General features: G+C 32.3%; 1 protein-coding gene across 1 annotated transcript in view; it reads left to right on the top strand.

Moving 5' to 3' along the window:
* Nucleotides 1-18,211, top strand: part of LOC106470728 (proto-oncogene tyrosine-protein kinase receptor Ret-like) — a 58,420-nt gene that overhangs the window by 8,839 nt on the left and 31,370 nt on the right. The window contains exons 2-7 of the mRNA XM_013931295.2: nucleotides 2,195-2,461; nucleotides 3,825-4,076; nucleotides 7,653-7,885; nucleotides 8,641-8,800; nucleotides 11,640-11,737; nucleotides 17,815-18,037. Coding sequence (XP_013786749.2) covers nucleotides 2,195-2,461; nucleotides 3,825-4,076; nucleotides 7,653-7,885; nucleotides 8,641-8,800; nucleotides 11,640-11,737; nucleotides 17,815-18,037 — 1,233 coding nt within the window. The remainder of the gene's footprint in view (nucleotides 1-2,194; nucleotides 2,462-3,824; nucleotides 4,077-7,652; nucleotides 7,886-8,640; nucleotides 8,801-11,639; nucleotides 11,738-17,814; nucleotides 18,038-18,211) is intronic.

Below are 18,211 nucleotides of genomic sequence, written 5' to 3'. Positions count from 1 at the left end.
GTCAAATATTTGACTTCTCAGTGTCTATCTATCGTTTAAGTGTTCAAATAGGAAGTATACGTACTTTAGGCATGCAAAATGCCTCTGTTTCTGTTGGGTGGGTCCCCCAGTGGCACAGCGACATGTCTGCGGACTTACAAGGCTAGAATCTGGGTTTCGATACCCGTGGTTGGCAGAGCACACATAGCCCATTGTGTAGCTTTGTGCTTAATTACAAAGAAACAAACTGTTGGGTGGAAATACATTTAATGTCAAGAGGAAATGTAATTATGCTATAGTAATATATGCCCAAGCTGATAGCATCATATTTTAAGATGAATTATTTCAATCATATATACAATTTTGGAAGTTATTATTTAATGAACATTACAGGATGCCACAAAAATAGTCATTATCAAAAGGAAATGAATGCGTCACGCAAGACAGAAATCTCATACTAGTAGATAGGATAGGTTGTTCTGGGTTTTTAATCGTAATTTTCAACTCATTTTAATGAAGTACTTCCCTATTTGAGAAAGGACTAAAGGCAAAAAAGAATGAAACATTGATCATATTAATACATTTATGAAAGAAAAACATCATAAACCATTTATATTAATTTCATATAAAATACCTACCTTTTGCAACAGATAGACGTACCATATAGAGGTAATATAATTTGCTTAATGTGTAGCCCTTTTTCAAGTAGGTCAAAACTTTGAATGGTGTATACTGTAGGGTGATCGATAACGTATAAAACTAATTTAAATAGTTTGCTAAATGACTAAATGAAACTAATGGCTAATTGTTATATGAAGGGAGTAAAATAAAATGTTAACGAATCAATAGGATGAAGGGTAAGTTTTAATTATAAAGCAATGCCAAAACCGAGCATGTCGAAGTAAGAACTCTAAAAAAAATATATTGAATTGTTATTCTAATTAGTTGACATGTTGTTTTTATTTAACATTCAAATATTTTTTCAAGCTGAAACAATTTGAAACAAATTAGAAATAACTGAAAAAGTATAAAAAAATGAACTATAAAAACAAGGTAAAAACCTTTCGATTTGCATACTTGGAGTTTGTTATCTACTATTATGTGTTTCATATTACAACTCATCCAGCAAGAGGTCATGTATACTTGGGGTTTGTTATCTACTATTATGTGTTTCACATTACAACTCATCCAGCAAGAGGTCATGTATACTTGGGGTTTGTTATCTACTATTATGTGTTTCATATTAGAACTCATCCAGCAAGAGGTCATGTATACTTGGGGTTTGTTATCTACTATTATGTATTTCATATTACAACTCATCCAGCAAGAGGTCAAGAAACACAATTGCAAATATTAATTGGAAAGCTGAAAAGCCTCAAAGATTCTTTCAGATGTGTGTTTATGTCAAAGCTATACTGAGAAACATCCTACGTCTAAACCACATAAAGATCAATTAAGTTACGATCTGTATCATCGTCCCAGCTAAACTTACCTTCAGAAGGAATATACATTTCTGCACTGACATGAATATAAATCATACTCGCCTAATATGAGTGCATAGGAAATAATATAATACAAAAAAAAACTTTGACAATGATGTGTATAAACTTTGAGAATAAATATGAATATAACTTAGCCCCCCCCAGTGGTTTATAGCACTAATAATGAATTTACATACTCATAGAGGGCACAGCACAGATAGTCCGGGGTGTAGGTTTGTGTTTAACAACAAACAAACAAATCACAACTATAGAGAAAAAGATGCATTCAATTTAGAATATCTCAATCATAGGCACGGAATAAAGAGTGCAAAGGAATTATACTGTAATTCAGGACAATTGTTTAAGTTATTATACTTGAGAGATATCCGGGTTCAAGATTAAGAGTAATAATCATGAAGAAGACTAATGCCAAATTAAACACTTGTTATTCAAGTGGTGATTTTGATCTTAAGAGTTTAAAAGCACTCTTTGTACTGAAAATATTGTGTCTACCTACCAAAAAAAAAAACTTTCACAATAAGTTCACGGATACTTTAATATAATTTTAACATTAACAGTAGGGTTTATGCTCATTTAAAGCTCTTTTAACTTCTAAGTGTGTTAGAATTTTAGATTTTTTTAGATTGAATCTCTGCCCAGTACTATACACGAGAGCGGCCGAAATTTATAATTGCATGAAACATTACTGTAAGTTCATTCATTTCTGCTTCCAGGATCTTGTCTCCTATTTCCACAAAAAAACGTAAACATCACATTACCCATCTTCTATCCTTCTGATGTTTCGTTCTACCAACTAATCGGTATACCTACAGATTCTATTAGCTCCTCTAGTGGAGGTACAGTAAACTATCAAATCACGAACGTGACTTTGCAAGAAAAAGACGGATCTCAACATGAAAGAAACGACTTATTTGCAATCAACTCTTCAACAGGCCACCTATCACTTGTGAAGCCTCTGGAGCCAAAAACAGACTACCTAGGTAATTATAGAATTAACGATTTTACAAGTGAGTTGAGTCACTATATTTCTTTCCTGTTCACCTTTTTTAAATATATAAACAATGTGATATTTTACCGTTATTTAACTTAATCAAACTTAGACGAACAATGTATTAACAAACATTCACAAGCTTTAACTAAAAATTTCATAGAAAAAGAAAAGAGATAATGTTCATATTTTACATACAAAAACCTACAAAATTTAATTAAAAAACACATTTTTTTCTGCCTCTGATATTGTGCTAGATAATTAGGATGCTACCTGAGAATAAATCAAGTTATAATGTTCTTATATGAGGATTATGTGTTGTCGCTGTAATCAAGTTATAAAGTTCTTATATGAGGATTATGTGTTGTCGCTGTAATCATATTATAATGTTCTTATATGAGGATTATGTGTTGTCGCTGTATATACCATTTATGGTATTACAGACACGTCTGGAGAAATATATTTATTGTTAACATGTATAAGCTAATGTTTATTTTGATGTAATGATATGACAGTTTGAATAAATAAACTAAATGTCGAAGTATTAGTACAGTTTTATGTAATACATATTATTTAGTCAGAATATTTTCCTTCCATAAAATTATATTTTTATTAATTATAATAGATCATTCATTATCAAGTAAAATGGTTTGTTGGACGGCGTATTTAACTCATTTTATTTTGATAAAAAACATACAAAAAAAGGAACAAATTAGTTAAAAGTAATTAATAGAGAAAGTTTAATCTTTGTCTCATAATATTCTTTGGTATCAAACGTCATTGCCCACAGTAGCACAGCGGTATGTCTGCGGACTTACAACGCTAGAAACCGGGTTTCGGTACCCGTGGTAGGCAGTGCACAGATAGCCCATTGTGTAGCTTTGTGCATAAATTCAAAGAACAAACGTCATTAATGTAATATACAATGATGGATTGAATTTTCAAATAGTTAATCGAAAATAAACGCGCCAAGATATTGACTATCTGTGGAAATGAGTATGTTTATCATTCAAAATTCTTCATTTGTAGATTGTAAGACATCGTGTGACATTAATCCGTATGTAATGATAACAACGAGCTATACCATGATTTCGTTAATATATCCAGGGGATTTCATATTCCTGTAGTAACTTCTATTTCATACAAAAGCACTTCATATAAAAAAATTCCTTGACTATATAAAAAGCAATTTTAAAAGCCCGTAATGTATAAGATATAGACACACATATTTGATTGTATTATGTATCTATCTGTATATATAAACATTGGCTTCTATTTTGAAACTCTTCAGTTGACACTGTGACCTGCAATTTTAATGACTGTATCTTGATGGCTCAATTTAATGTTATTTTTAGGAGCAAACTTTACAATAAGACTTCAGGCGACTGAAGGAAATATATCTAGCAGCACTTCCTGCGTGTTGAATGGAAATATATCCGATGCCAATGATCTGTGTCGGCCGAGTTTTCAGTTTTGTTTTTTGAACTCCTACGCGGAGTATGACGTCCCTGAATCTCTGGAACCTAACATTGTCTTCGATCATTTGCGTCCTCAAACTGTGGCTAATAGGTGTCCCTCCTTTAAAGCACAGTATGTTGTAATTAAAGGTGAGATTTTCAAAACATTTTTCCAGTTACGTATTTTTTGTATATGTATATTTATATCCTCATATTCCAAGATTAGATTTCGAATGATCCCATAACTCTTGAAATAAAATGTATTTTTTCTTTGCAGTATAAAAGTGAAAATCATTGTTCAGTGTTATCTATCTTAAGTAAAGATTTTCATGAGGAAATTGTGAATAGTTTACCTTTCAAATTGTGCAAACATTTAGTAGATTAACTTCCAGATTTATTTCTTTAAACAGCAGTATTTATATTGATTTGAACAGCTCAGGATTCAATAATTTCAGGAAACAGGTTTTACTAATCTTAATCATGTTTTTATTTCTATATTTTTATCATGTCTGTTTCATTAGCAGCAGTTACTTATCCACAATTGGAAAATGGCAGTATGGAGGTTGTCCCCCCAGTGGCACATCGGTATGTCTGTGGACTTACAACGCTAGAATCCGGGTTTCGATACCCGTGGTGGGCAGAGCACAGATAGCCCATTGTGTAGCTTTGTGCTGAATTACAAACAAACAAACAAAGTATGGAGGTTATGGGCTTGGGTATTCAAATCTGGTCGTGATGTTTAAGTTATTATTCTATTTCACAAGCCTCGCTTATATGTGGGTCGCGGATAAACTTTATGTTTCGTTTGTTTAGGAAAATTGGGAAAAGTACATAACGGCTATCTGCCCTAGCCGTCAAAACTTTGAATTTCTAGTCAACAGCACCCACTGTAAACTCTTGAGCTACTCTAATCGAATCGTGGTATTGAACAAGTCATTTGCATCAGAGACTAATTTTCCCAATGTGCGGAGCGCAATTTCGCGGCAACGGAAAGCCAATCACGCTAACTACTCTATCACGCTCGGACCAATAACCCTTATGTGACATTTATCGCAATTTAATTATGAAGATACCCGTCTTCCTAAGATACATTTTACTATCCACATGATGTATGTTGTTCCCCCGGTTTTATCTCTCTGTCCTATTTGCACGACTCCAATTATTTTATTATTTGAAATAATAATAAGAAAATTAAGGTAGCGAGATGCTGTAATGTTATAATGTCAATGTCTTACTTTGAAATTGTCATATATATATCTGTATATCATGTGTATTCCTACTACATTCTAGATCATATTACTCGAACGTAGGCGTTTATACAATACAAGACTTGATGTCTCCTGAACAATACGAACAATTAACGATTAACGTTTTAATTAAAACTATGTATATTGTAATTCAGCCGACCTGACTGACGACCTCAGGGATTGAACACGAATAACGTGAATTGTTCGAATGCTACTTAACCCTCTTCTTCTATAAGCCTATAAGTGGTCTTTAAAGAAGAACGTGTATCAGTGTTGTTGTGAAGTGCTATCTAGCATATTACCCCCTAAGGAAATCATTTTACTCAAGTGTTATTTCTGAAAGTGTTTCTTCTATATTTAACTAAAACATAATTTTCAGCTGACACTAAAGATTCCTTTTCTTATCACCAAAGGTTATAAAAAAGGTTAACAAACAATAAAGATGGTGGAAAATACTAGAGACAAAAATAACAGTTTCAGACTGAATAATTGATCAATAAACAAACTTCGTAAACGAGTCCCACGGAAGTGTAGTGTAATCTGTATAATTACAGAAAGCCTTACATACGTATAGGCAAAAGAAATTAGGTCTAAAGGATATCGACTGCCATTATTTATCTGATATAATATAATATAATCTGTGACATACGTGCCCAGTATATTCTTTGATTCGCCGTACTCTGCTTTGGAATCCAATTTTGCCTATTCAAAGTTCACCAGGACGGCTTGGGTTAGGTTTTAGGTTTCTACGTCACAGCTTATATTTTCAGTTTTAGTTGGGTCTGGTATGGCCTGATGTTTAGGCTCAGTGGTTTCGCACTTTGGACTCGAATTGTTGAAAGTTCTAGGTTAGCCCGCTTCATGCAAGACACTTTCACCTCGTGTTCCAGTTTTGGTCAGTTGTTGTAACAGACAAAAACAATAAATTACTATGTGATATTTGAACTCCACCGATAGTGTTCGTTTATAAGTCAGCCAATTTATTTTTACATACTGCTGATCGGTCTACCCTTAAGTTTATGTGTTTGATTTTTCAGCATATTACCCCCTAATGGTCTGGTATGGTCTGATGGTTAGAGCGCTCGACTCGCAATCTGCGGGTCGCGGATTCGACCTTTCAGCCGTGGGGTGGGGGCGTTGGTAAAATAGTAGCTCAAGAGTTTATGGTGGGTTGTGTTAACTACCTGCCTTCCTTCTAGTTTATTTTTGATAACTTAGGAACGGCTAGCACAGATAGCCCTGGAGTATCTTTGCGTGAAATTCAAACCAAAATAAAACCACTTTACACGTGCGTAATGCTTACAAATGACATGGCTGTGAAAAAACGTAAAGAAATTCTGTGTTTTGGGAATGCTTTATTAAGCCATACTTATATTAGATATCGGTGAGAAGAATAAGTCGTTTGAGTTAAAGTGGACTTAGGGTTCTTCCATATCATCTTCAAACTTGCTCTTATTACATCATTACATCTGGTGGCACTTATGCTAAAAAATTAACAAATCATTTTATTTCGTCATGCTTTTCTTACTAAGTATTTTTATTTCCAAAAAAATGCAGTAATCAACTGAGGCAATAGGCAATCAGTACTGCAGAAAAAGTCGTCATGTTAAAATATCAATTACTGTGTGAAAATTCAAGATAGTCGACGAAATAATATCAAGTTAATGCAGTTTACAGTGATATTTTTAAAGTTGGTTGTTGCTTTTTATGATGTATGTGTTGCTTAGTCTAGAGTTTACTTATTTTAGATCAAAAGAGCATAAAAGCCCTTTACTTTAAATACTACTTACGTATCACAACAAACAACCCCTAACGCAAGTATAATGATTCTCTGAAGTTTAGAGTTAAAATTTGCTCGGCAGGTCAGTGACCCGTATACGTCTTTTCCGTACGCGTCAACTACTACCAAGACGAGTGTAACCTTTACTTTTGTAATATAATGTCATGTTATGTGAGTTTGATGTCCTAATTCTGTATGTAGACGCACAATATAGTGTAAAATTGTTAGACATTGCCATCTAAAGTACTTAAATAAAAGAGTTGTATGCCATCGCATTTTTTTAATCCTTTCGAGTTGTCGCTATTCATATCTTGATGGAGAATAGGTTCTAACATAGGTATTTCTGAGTATCCACGATATTTTACGTATGGAGAAATAAGTACACAATAACGCCATCAGGCCATAATATTACACTACTATGACCATCGTAGAAGCCAATAAATAATCCAGAGAGCTGTAAGCCGATAACAGGGTAGTAAAATAGGATTTTTGTTGTGTTATCCAAGTAGGGTTAACTCCTCTCATTTCTTACTTTGCTTATATAAGCACTCTCGTGTATTTATGTTCTTGTGGGTTTATCTTATATTTATCTATTAAAATTGTAGGGATGCAAACATAATTTTCTGATGTCTGAACATGTTTTTACTGGAATATTAGTGAAACATAAAACCTTATTGACGTTCTTCTTTTTTCACTCAGGAAACACAGTTTTATCCATAGACCAGAGGAGTGGATCACTTTCACTTCGTTCCCATTTGGATGCTGATCAGAATGAAGCAATTCATACGTTCAAGATTCAATGCTCAGTTAGAAACGAGAGTTTCTATCTGGAGGGGAAAATGAACGTCTTCGATGTGAATGACAACGCCCCCTATAAGCCCCAAAATGTTGATTCCGTGATTAACGTAGATGTCAATAAAATTGAGAAGGAGGTATGTGAAAATTGAGAAAATAGTAGCTACGCTTCTATTGTTTTCCAGAATTTAAAAACCAGACTTATAAACTAACACACGTCGTTGTAACGATAATTGCTATATAGATTATAACTTTAAAAAAGAACGTAGGATCATAAAAATATTAATAACTAAAAAGCGAAAAATCAGGTCGTAATTAACAGTGCAAAACCATGGAGTTAATAACGTTTTCTGACTTTAATCGCTGACTAGATATTACCACCGTTTCTGCACTATTATATCACAAGTATTTTAATTATTATTCTATTATTCTTAAAATAAGATATAGTAGTGTTCATTGTGAAATTCATAATATTCTCTTAGAATACTATAACACATGTTTTGTTTAAAATGCATTCAAATCGCGGATAGATATCACAACTATTTCTTTATTTATACATTTTTAATGTCGTTGGTGAGTTGTAATTGTTTTTACAACTTGTATGACTTTTATGAGCTGCAACTAAAGAGAACGTACCGTTAGTACGTTATTACAACTGCTACTACATCATATGTCATCTTTCAACTCCTGTACTATTGTATATTGTTACATGTTTCATCATAACTAAAGAACAAACAGTTATTATATTATTACTACTATGTCATCTTTGTATCTTCTATATCACGGCTACAGAGAATTACAATTACTCCATGATATATTGTTATTACAACATGTAGCAATATTTGCTGTATTAGTTCTACCACGTTAATTATTTCTCCTAATATCATTCCAGGGTTCATACATTGATTACCAGTTCAATGTCTTCGATAAGGACTCTGCTACCGTCAATAATGTTGAAGCCCGCATAGAAAACGATTCTTTAGGATTCTTTAACGTTGTAATTACGGAGGTGTACGACAGAGCTGTGAAAGAAGAAACATTTACAGTTATAAGTAAGTCCAACAGAAAAATATGATTATCCCCAATTTTACGGTTATATTTCACCTTCATTTTAAAAGATACGGATTTTATCAAAATCCACCATTTCTCACGTTTTCTTAGCTAAGCAACAAAAACAATAATAATCCATTGAAGATATCTGGACTTCTTTTTGTACGAATTAAACGTTGTTCTAAACTCTGAGAAAGTTTCAGGATTGTCATTCAAAAATATCAGTGTTTTCAAGAAATAATAGCTTTCTTATGCTAACAGAGGGTGAAAAGTTTTCCCTCTTATTATTTTTCTTTTCGGAAAATAGAATATTATCCTTTTCATTAATTGACTACGTATCATACATACACGAAACTCGTACTCCACTGAACATGCAACAATCAAAATGTGAACGTCTCCTTTTCATTAATTGACTACGTATCATACATACACGAAACTCGTACTCCACTGAACATGCAACAATCAAAATGTGAACATCTCCTTTTCATTAATTGACTACGTATCATACATACACGAAACCCGTACTCCACTGAACATGCAACAATCAAAATGTGAACATCTCCTTTTCATTAATTGACTACGTATCATACATACACGAAATTCGTACTCCACTGAACATGCAACAATCAAAATGTGAACGTCTGTTCTCTTTTGGCAAAATGTTTATCGACACTAATTAATAACTACAAATCAGTTAAATTCATTATTTTAGCACAACTTTACTTGTTATTTATGAATACTCTAATGTTTAGGCCATCATAAATAACTGATATAAATTGTAAGGTTTCTGAAGAACGAGTTTGGTTGTTTTTGAATTTCGCCAAAGGTACAAGAAAAATACCTGCGCTAATTGTCTCCCATTTTGAAATGATAGACTAGAGCGAAGAGAAAGAGCGTACATCATCCATCACTAACTGTTGATGGCTCATAGAAATTATAGCTATCTTCGAATTTACTTTAATTTTCAAGAAAAGATAAACTTTAAAGGGCTTTTCGAAAATACAATTTTTTATTCAAAATTCTGAAATGTCGAAGCTGTTTATAGTTTAATTCCAAATTTTGTCCATCTTTAAATTTGTGTTTCGTCTTCAGCGATTGGACAGCGGTAAGTCTATCGATTTAGAACACTAAAAACTGAAGTTTGATCCCACACGGTGGACACAGCAAATAGCCTAACTTGCTTTTCTCTACCACAAACAAATTTATTTTAATTTTGGAATAAATAAAAACCCTGTTAAAAGTTTGCGAAAGATATATTTCATCACCATACTATTAAAATTCCAGCCTTGAAATTTCTGTGAAAATTTTATAAGATGCTAGGTCTTTAATTTTCTTTACATTAAAAACATTCTTATTAGTACGTTTGATAAAGAAAATGTTTTTAGTAAAAATTACCCTTGATGTTTTTCTCAAAATTTTATTCCTAATCCTTTTTAAAACTCTTTCGAAATAAAAATATACTTGATTTAAGCTTTTTCAAAAAATACCTTTTTACATTAATTAAATTTCCCAAGGCTTTTATAAATACTCACAGAATACCCAAGTCTTGTTTTTAAGAGTTTAATGAAGAAGTATGTCGTTCGCAAACCTGGAATACGACATTATTATTCGTAGATTAAAATAAATTTAAAAATGGACTAAATTTGGAATTAAACTATAAACAACTTCAAGATTTGAGAATTTTGAATAAATATACCTATTTTCGAAAAGCCTTTTAAAAGTTATCTTCTTTTTTTTTTGAAGAGTAAACCAAAATCGACGATAGTCACATTTTCTAAGAAACAGTAAGGCTTCATGCGAGAATTTAAATTTTATTTTTCAATAAAATTAGATTTTTAGCACTTACCGCTGCGCCAGTAGGGGAGAGGGGGTGTGTGCTAAAAATATGATAATCACGTGAGTAACCATAACAATAATAATCCACAAAACACGTGATTTCAGCAATTGTATAATCAATAAAGTATTTTTCAATAAAATCTCAAATATATAATATAAAAATAAAGCTTTAAAGGTTGGAGATTAAATATGGAAATTTATTTTACATACAAGATAGAGCGATTAAAGTCAGTAATGGTTGGAGACGGCTTGAATGGGTGATGAAGAAAAACTTTAATATAAGTTTAACATAACAGCAAATGTACAACGTTTCGACGAGGTTTTGTCATCACCTGATGGTCTAGAGTTAGATCTTTAAGAGTATGAATCCTCATCTTGTCAACAAAAAGAGGAATGTTTTTTTCGAATCACACTTTTTGTTTTCTCTTAGAGTAATATATGCACTTCTTATGATATTTTAAGCTCATGAAAATTGTATGAGCATGATTTACTATATTTCACAAAGGGCTTGGCGTGGTCTGGTGGTTATTATGAGCATGATTTACTATATTTCACAAAGGGCTTGGCGTGGTCTAGTGGTTATTATGAGCATGATTTACTATATTTCACAAAAGGCTTGGCGTGGTCTAGTGGTTATTATGAGCATGATTTACTATATTTCACAAAAGGCTTGGCGTGGTCTGGTGGTTATCGCAGCCTGCATGGATCGTTAAATCGAGGGTTTATAACTTGCGTCCTCCCATTGTCGCAAAAAAGAAAGAAAAACACGTTTCAAACTTGGGGCCTTGGGTGCGCTATACGAGTGGCGGTTAACTTACATTATTCTATCAAACAAGAGCCGCTCAAGAGTTGGTGATAGCTTCTGTTTACACGCTCACTTCACCCTAGTCTATCAGTTCAAAATAAAGGACGGATATACAGAGATAACCCTTGTGCGTGAAAGTTCTGAAATAAAACAAACCCTATTTCATGTTATTTATATACAATATATTATTCTTATTTCAGTGGTGAAGACAGTCAAACCTTTAGCTTTATTGGAACCAGATTATAATTTCTCTGTAATTATAGAAGACAAAAGTGTATTGAAGGGGAAGAATCACAAAGTAAGCAAATCTTGTAAGTCAGTATGATTGTAAAACGTTGGAATGATGTGAATTAGCTTATAACTAAACAAGACAAAAATGGAAATTATCTGCAAATATGGTGTAATTCTAATCAACTACTCTTCTAATAATCACAGACAGTTGGAGTGACTGACTTTTAAGTGTTATGTGTAATTGTAGCGCAGTGAAAACACAATATGGCTAATACGCCGTCTGCTTTATTGTGCACAATAAATAAGTTATATATATGTTTACCGAGGTAACACAGAGAGTAGAGATTCTGTTTTCTAATCTGAAAATTTGGTAAAAGGCTTGTAAGTTGATGACCACACTTGAAACACTTAGTATTTCCTTACTTAATCAATATGTCATAGCCCAATGCTTCATAGATCTTACTTGTGGTGTTGAAAAGGATCTTTCTCTATCTCATATTCAAGTCGTTCGTGCAATCCTATGTTCTGCAGACTGTAAGAACAACTAAGTTGTATATAATAAGGTAAGTAACTGGCGCAGCAATTCGGAGTAGATTAGATTTATCACAAAGTTAACCAAGACCTTTTCAGTAATCACTAAATACTTCCAGAATTTAAGTATATATACTCTGAAGTATGTGTTTTTACTTGTTTCTTCATCGGTGTATATTGTTTTAAAAATACATTTCTCCAGCTTAATCTACTTCACACCGAAACAGTTGTTGTCGTGTTCCTGCTGGCGAAAGACCTCGTCGACATAAATATAGCAGATATAGCGTGGTTAATGTATTATTATATATTACACTTTCATTCCTAAGTTTTTATTAGTAATTTTTGATAATCAATTTAAAGGTCTTTAATATTGTGCATGTTGGCACAGGTTCCTTACTGATTATTTCCATTAACACTTAAAATAGAGTGAATAGCCGTTGTTGCATTCTGGTTTTCATCAGCCACAGATTGTGTGTTTACGTTAGAGCCATCTATAACACCAGATGACTCATAAAGACGCTAAAATCTTCGGTCTTCTTTTATAAAAGCTTTAGAATGTAGGGTTAAATAATCGAACAGTAAAATGCCACGTTAAAAAGTTAGTATAGCACCGTCTGTAGCGTTTATAGAAGGAAATGATGAAAGTAAAGTGCGGATACGTAGGTCCGTACAGCGCTAATAGAAATCCCATAATAATCAGACAACTCATATGAACTAAGATAACCAGGTTGGTTACGGCAGAGTAAGCAGATAGAGTTTTGTAGCTCTTTTTATTTTTTCTAAGTCATTTTTAGACATTTTCACTTTAAAACTCGCCACAGTTTACTCTCAGCCACCGAAAAGGCTTCCAACGTTCTAACCAGCGTCACACGGTTATGGTCTGTCACTAGGAATGTTGATGAATAATAAGCGTGTTAGTAAACTTAGTCATAAACCTAGGGAAACCCAGCAACCTGGTACACCACAGCTATAACTTAGAGTGCTTCATGACATCATGTTACTAGCCTACAGTTTTGAAACTGAAACGTATCGGAAAATAAGCGTGTTAAAGATACTGCTGTTTCTTGTGGTTATATTTTAATTGTGTCTTGTGTTTCATAATATATAATTGTTTTATTTTTTTAAATACATGGTCCCTCAGTGGGACGGTGGTATGCTAAAATCCTAGTCTCGATTCCCCGCGGTGGATACAACACATAGACTGATGTGACTTTTCTCTAAGTTTGCTCTAAGTAAGAAAAAAAACAACAAACGAAATACACGAATTATAAGAGACACGAAATCTGCAATCGTAAAATGTTAGTCTAATAATTTTTGTTTTATCTTTCTACAACAAAAACTGGCAACGAAAGCTCCAGACGCATTACTTATGGGGATATATAGTATGAAAAAAGAGATGAATAATACATTTTTTGGCTATCAAATGAAAACCACACACAAATGTTTGAAGTATATGAAATATTTCATGGAAAGATGTATGGACAGTTTATTGAAATTATGGGCAGTACTATAATATATACTTTATTTTAGGGAGTTCAGAGGCGCCAGAAAAAGATCTGTGAAGCTTACCGAGTTTTTGTATTGAGTAAAAAACTATTTCTTTTTTTAAACTTCTTTACGAAGTTTTAACCATCTTACTTTATAGTAGCTCAGTGATATGTTGTAAAATCGTCCATCTGGATTAGAGCATAGACATTTATCTTAAATCCATTTAATTGTATGTACTCATATTTAAGGATTTTGAATGTTTTATTTGTAGCATAGATAATTCCACGTTTCTTTTTCTGGCTAACAAACATTTTGATCATTTGAATATAAAAGTCCCCGTTTTTAATTTATTCTCAAAGAGACAGGCAATATTAATTTTTCAGGAAATATTTAACATAGATAATTAATTGATTATTTTTATGTCATAACATTCATGGTTATTTCAGTATTTCATAGATATATATATAATTTCTATTGGATATATAGTAAACAAATACGTCACTTTTCTGAGACACAGTTGGTAAAAACGAGATCCGTTCTTAATATCAATAATATGATTATCTCAGATAATAAAATGAAAGACATATTAATTATTAATAATAATGCCTAACACAGGGAAATTCCTGATTAAAAGGCTTCGTCGACACTGGATATGTCACGTGTAATGTGGTTCACTTGTAAAAATATATTGCTTTCACTCATGGGTTCTTAGAATTGACAAACTTACGTAATAACTACATATGCTATGTCAGAAGGATAAAATTAATGAGGATATTTTACATATTTTTATAAAGCCTATTTTATGTTATGAAGAGTTAAAGATTTTGTGTTTTTAATGTTTTGCTTATGTGATATTCTATATATAAATCATGTCAATTGTAATTGGTTTTACTTAATACCATGTAAAACAAACCTAAGGTCTGCTTAGCAGGTGCCTTTTCTGTTCCATAAAGTACATCTCTAATGGTCTTTGCTCAGAGGCAGCTTTTGTCTTGATATAAACACCTGTATTAGAAAAAAACGTTTTTTAATTTTAAACACCATTCGTTATTTGAAAAAAAAACATCATGCATCTAAGACTCGATCTTTAAAAACATATGATAAATTAAACTTTACTAATACATACAAATTGTACTTTTAACACTTTTCTATTATAAGGAAATATTCCCATTCCAAATTTTTAACGTATACCTTTTGTATTTTCGGAGTAATAAAGTTATACTTTTGTAATTCAGATGTATTGTCGAGATATATACGTTTATTATACACTTATAAAATTAAATATATTCAAGCAGTGATATAGACCAACGTTATTTCCATCCAAATTACATTCATAGATATACATTTTAGAAATCAACTTTAAAAAATTGTTACTTGTAAAATTTAATTATTAATTAATGCATTGATTTTTGATACTACTAAACAATTCTGCGCTTTAGGTTACTTCAAATTTTGTTTGTGAGTATACCCACTACAATTAACTCGGAAAGCTGCCATTAATATTTTCTAGATTAGCAAATTAAAATCACTTTAATAATAAGTGGAATTCGTCATCCAGTTTAGAAAAAAGGGTAATATTTGTATATAACTTATTTCAAGCTATTAACTCTGTCTTATTTCAAATAGGTAACACTAATTCCAAAACAGGTTAATTCTGGATTTATTTCTATACGTGGATATTATTTTCACGGATCACTTCCTTAGCTCCAAAATATGATTTAACTGAAATTGGAATTTCTGTGAATTATTTCAATATATTGAGAATGATAAGAATTAGATGTACACTACTACCTTTAAGGATCCTCTTGTTTTGTAACAGTTTGTGTAACAGTGAATGCCATTATTTATTTAATGGTTAATTTTGTTTTCAACTAATACTGTTTTGTGAGTTGAGTATCACGTTTTATTTTGTGAAACCGTGGTTGGCAGAGCACAGATAGCCCACTTTGTTGCTTTGTGTTTAATTAAAAAAAAACACAATTTCATGACGCATTAAAGTGCATAACTTTAGCGAAAGCTGTGAATCATATAATTAAAGTTTAATTTGTCTAAACACTTATAAAGTTTAATGAAATTTGTACGATTTAAGTTCAATTGGTGATGTAAAATCTTCAAAGGAAACTTACCCTGGAAAAAATGGTCGCTAGTCTTGAGACTGTCACCGGATAAACGGTTGACATTGATGAAGTTTTGTTGTAGACATGAACATGGTATATGACCTGTAATACATATATTTATTAAATTTTATCTTAAAGTATAGCACAACAGCTATATAAATAAATTGCTTACTTTGTGCTTTGAAGAAAAAATATTTTGCTTTCATCGGTCTTACAAAACAACTAAGCAAAAAAAGCAAATAAACACCAGTTGCGTTACCCACATTGCATAAAACAGAAGCAATATGTTTATAAATATGATTATGATACATTTAAAAGAAGCAGCTGAAATAAGCCACTTTACAAAGTATCGAAACCCGGAATTTAGCGTTGTAAGTCCTCAGACATACCGCTGTGCCACTGGAAGGAGGGCAGGAAATTGTGTATTCAAAAGCGCTAGTTTAATCTAATAAGTTTTATTACCCGACTATATAAACTCCCTCAGTGAAATATGTTTTAATGCCCCATTGTAAATCCACTTTATCCATCACAGCATTATGTAAAGAATTCAATCGCCTTTGCTTAGAATATTGACATCCATTTGTTTTTTAGCCAGTTTTATAGGTTTGTGAATTATACGTTATACTAAGGAACATCTGCCTTCTTACCTCGTTTCTACAATTGTATTTATTTTTATTCCTATCTTGTGAAATGGAACAAGTGGATTCACTCAATGACCTTATATATATATATATTAAACTAAAACGAAAATTCCCTTTTATTCTCGTGGTCCTTTTACATTGAGTTTTAATACATATAATCTGTATAGCCGATCATGACGTGATGAGTGTCTATATAGCATAAGATCACATAGCAAACAAAATATGATAAAACAGGAGAGATAAATAAATGATCGATAGAAAATGGTTTGAAGTCTCTGATAGTGGTTGAAATATAATAAAAATATCGTGTAACCAAGTGTTCACCAGCTGAAAACTTAACTAAAGGATGTAATACTAGACAGTAAAATGTAAGTTGGCGATCAGATTAACAAAACCCGTGATAACATATATAAACAAGAGAGAGTGGATGAACAACATAATAATAAAATTCAATTTTGCGAAAAAAACGCAAAAAGGTTGACAAATTCCAGGTAAACTTTCCAAAGACATTTTTATTTTCTTGGCTTGGATAACCATTAGCAGAAAACTGCCTTTCAGATTACCAAATATTGCACCAGGTTTACAGCATCGCGACTGCTTTGAACCGAGAATTAATGAAACATTACAATATAACTCTATAGATACCTTAGGCAGTATAGGAGACCATGTAAAAACATTTATTTAGATCATAATCTTTTGTACTAGCACTTAGACTGCTATTGCGTGGGGAGAAGTATCTATAAAATATTTTTTTGCACTTAATGATTCTCTATAGAAACGTAAGTTTTTAAAATTCATGGGGCTAACACCAATAACTAATTGTAACATTTCGCTACCAAGCTATTTACAAAGTTACAAGACGATCATTAGTTATTACTAGGCTGGCGAAGAATGATCTGTGAGTTGAATTCCAGTACTTGCGAAAGGCCTCTTCGACAGACAACATGAGAAGGTATTTTAAACACTCTTGATACAGGGAATCCGTTGATACAGGAAATCCGTTGCAGATCAGTAAAGAAATATGCAATTGTTAACCTGATTACATATAAAACTAACATCGATCTTTTAAACACTGTTGATGGTAATTTTCCTTTCAAAACAATATCATATTCAACCAGATATTTGATCTTATGAACAGCAAGTATTTTCCGTTGATTAATGGGATCAAAGGTGTGGATAGCCAGTCGATCTAAATGAGATAATCTATGAAGATATTATCTTTAAAATGAAATAAGACTGTTATAAGAGTCGTTTGGCACAAAGGATTATTACTTCGATGTTAACATTACCCGTACGAGGTACCTTAGTAATTGTTTAACAGTAAGAATACATGAAAGTTTACCTGGTTTTTTTTGCGTTCAATTTAGGTACTGCAGCCAGTACCAGTCCAAATCTCTGAACAGTGGTCATTTGAACTGACATCTGAAGAGGAAATATTCAAGGTGACACCGAATACCGGGATTGTCTACATAGCAAACACTGAACGATTACAAACGATCGAAGGAGAAATGCGTCTAAACTTATCTTGGAATGTTAAAACGGAAAAAGAGAGAATCACTGTAGAGATCATAGTTAATGTTACTGACAAAGGTAAGCTATAAAATATTAACACATTATCCATTAGTTAACTTATCTATTCATTGTCGATTTATTTATTTAGCTATTGCTAACAGAGGCCTGAGATGGATTTATTATTTACACAGGCCTGCGATGGTTTTATTGTCTTGAAATGTTTACATGTTCTACAGTAATTCCAGTACGCTG

Source organism: Limulus polyphemus, unplaced genomic scaffold, assembly GCF_000517525.1.
Source record: "Limulus polyphemus unplaced genomic scaffold, Limulus_polyphemus-2.1.2 Scaffold107, whole genome shotgun sequence".
NCBI lineage: Eukaryota > Metazoa > Arthropoda > Merostomata > Xiphosura > Limulidae > Limulus > Limulus polyphemus.
This window is presented reverse-complemented; position numbering and strand designations above follow the sequence as displayed.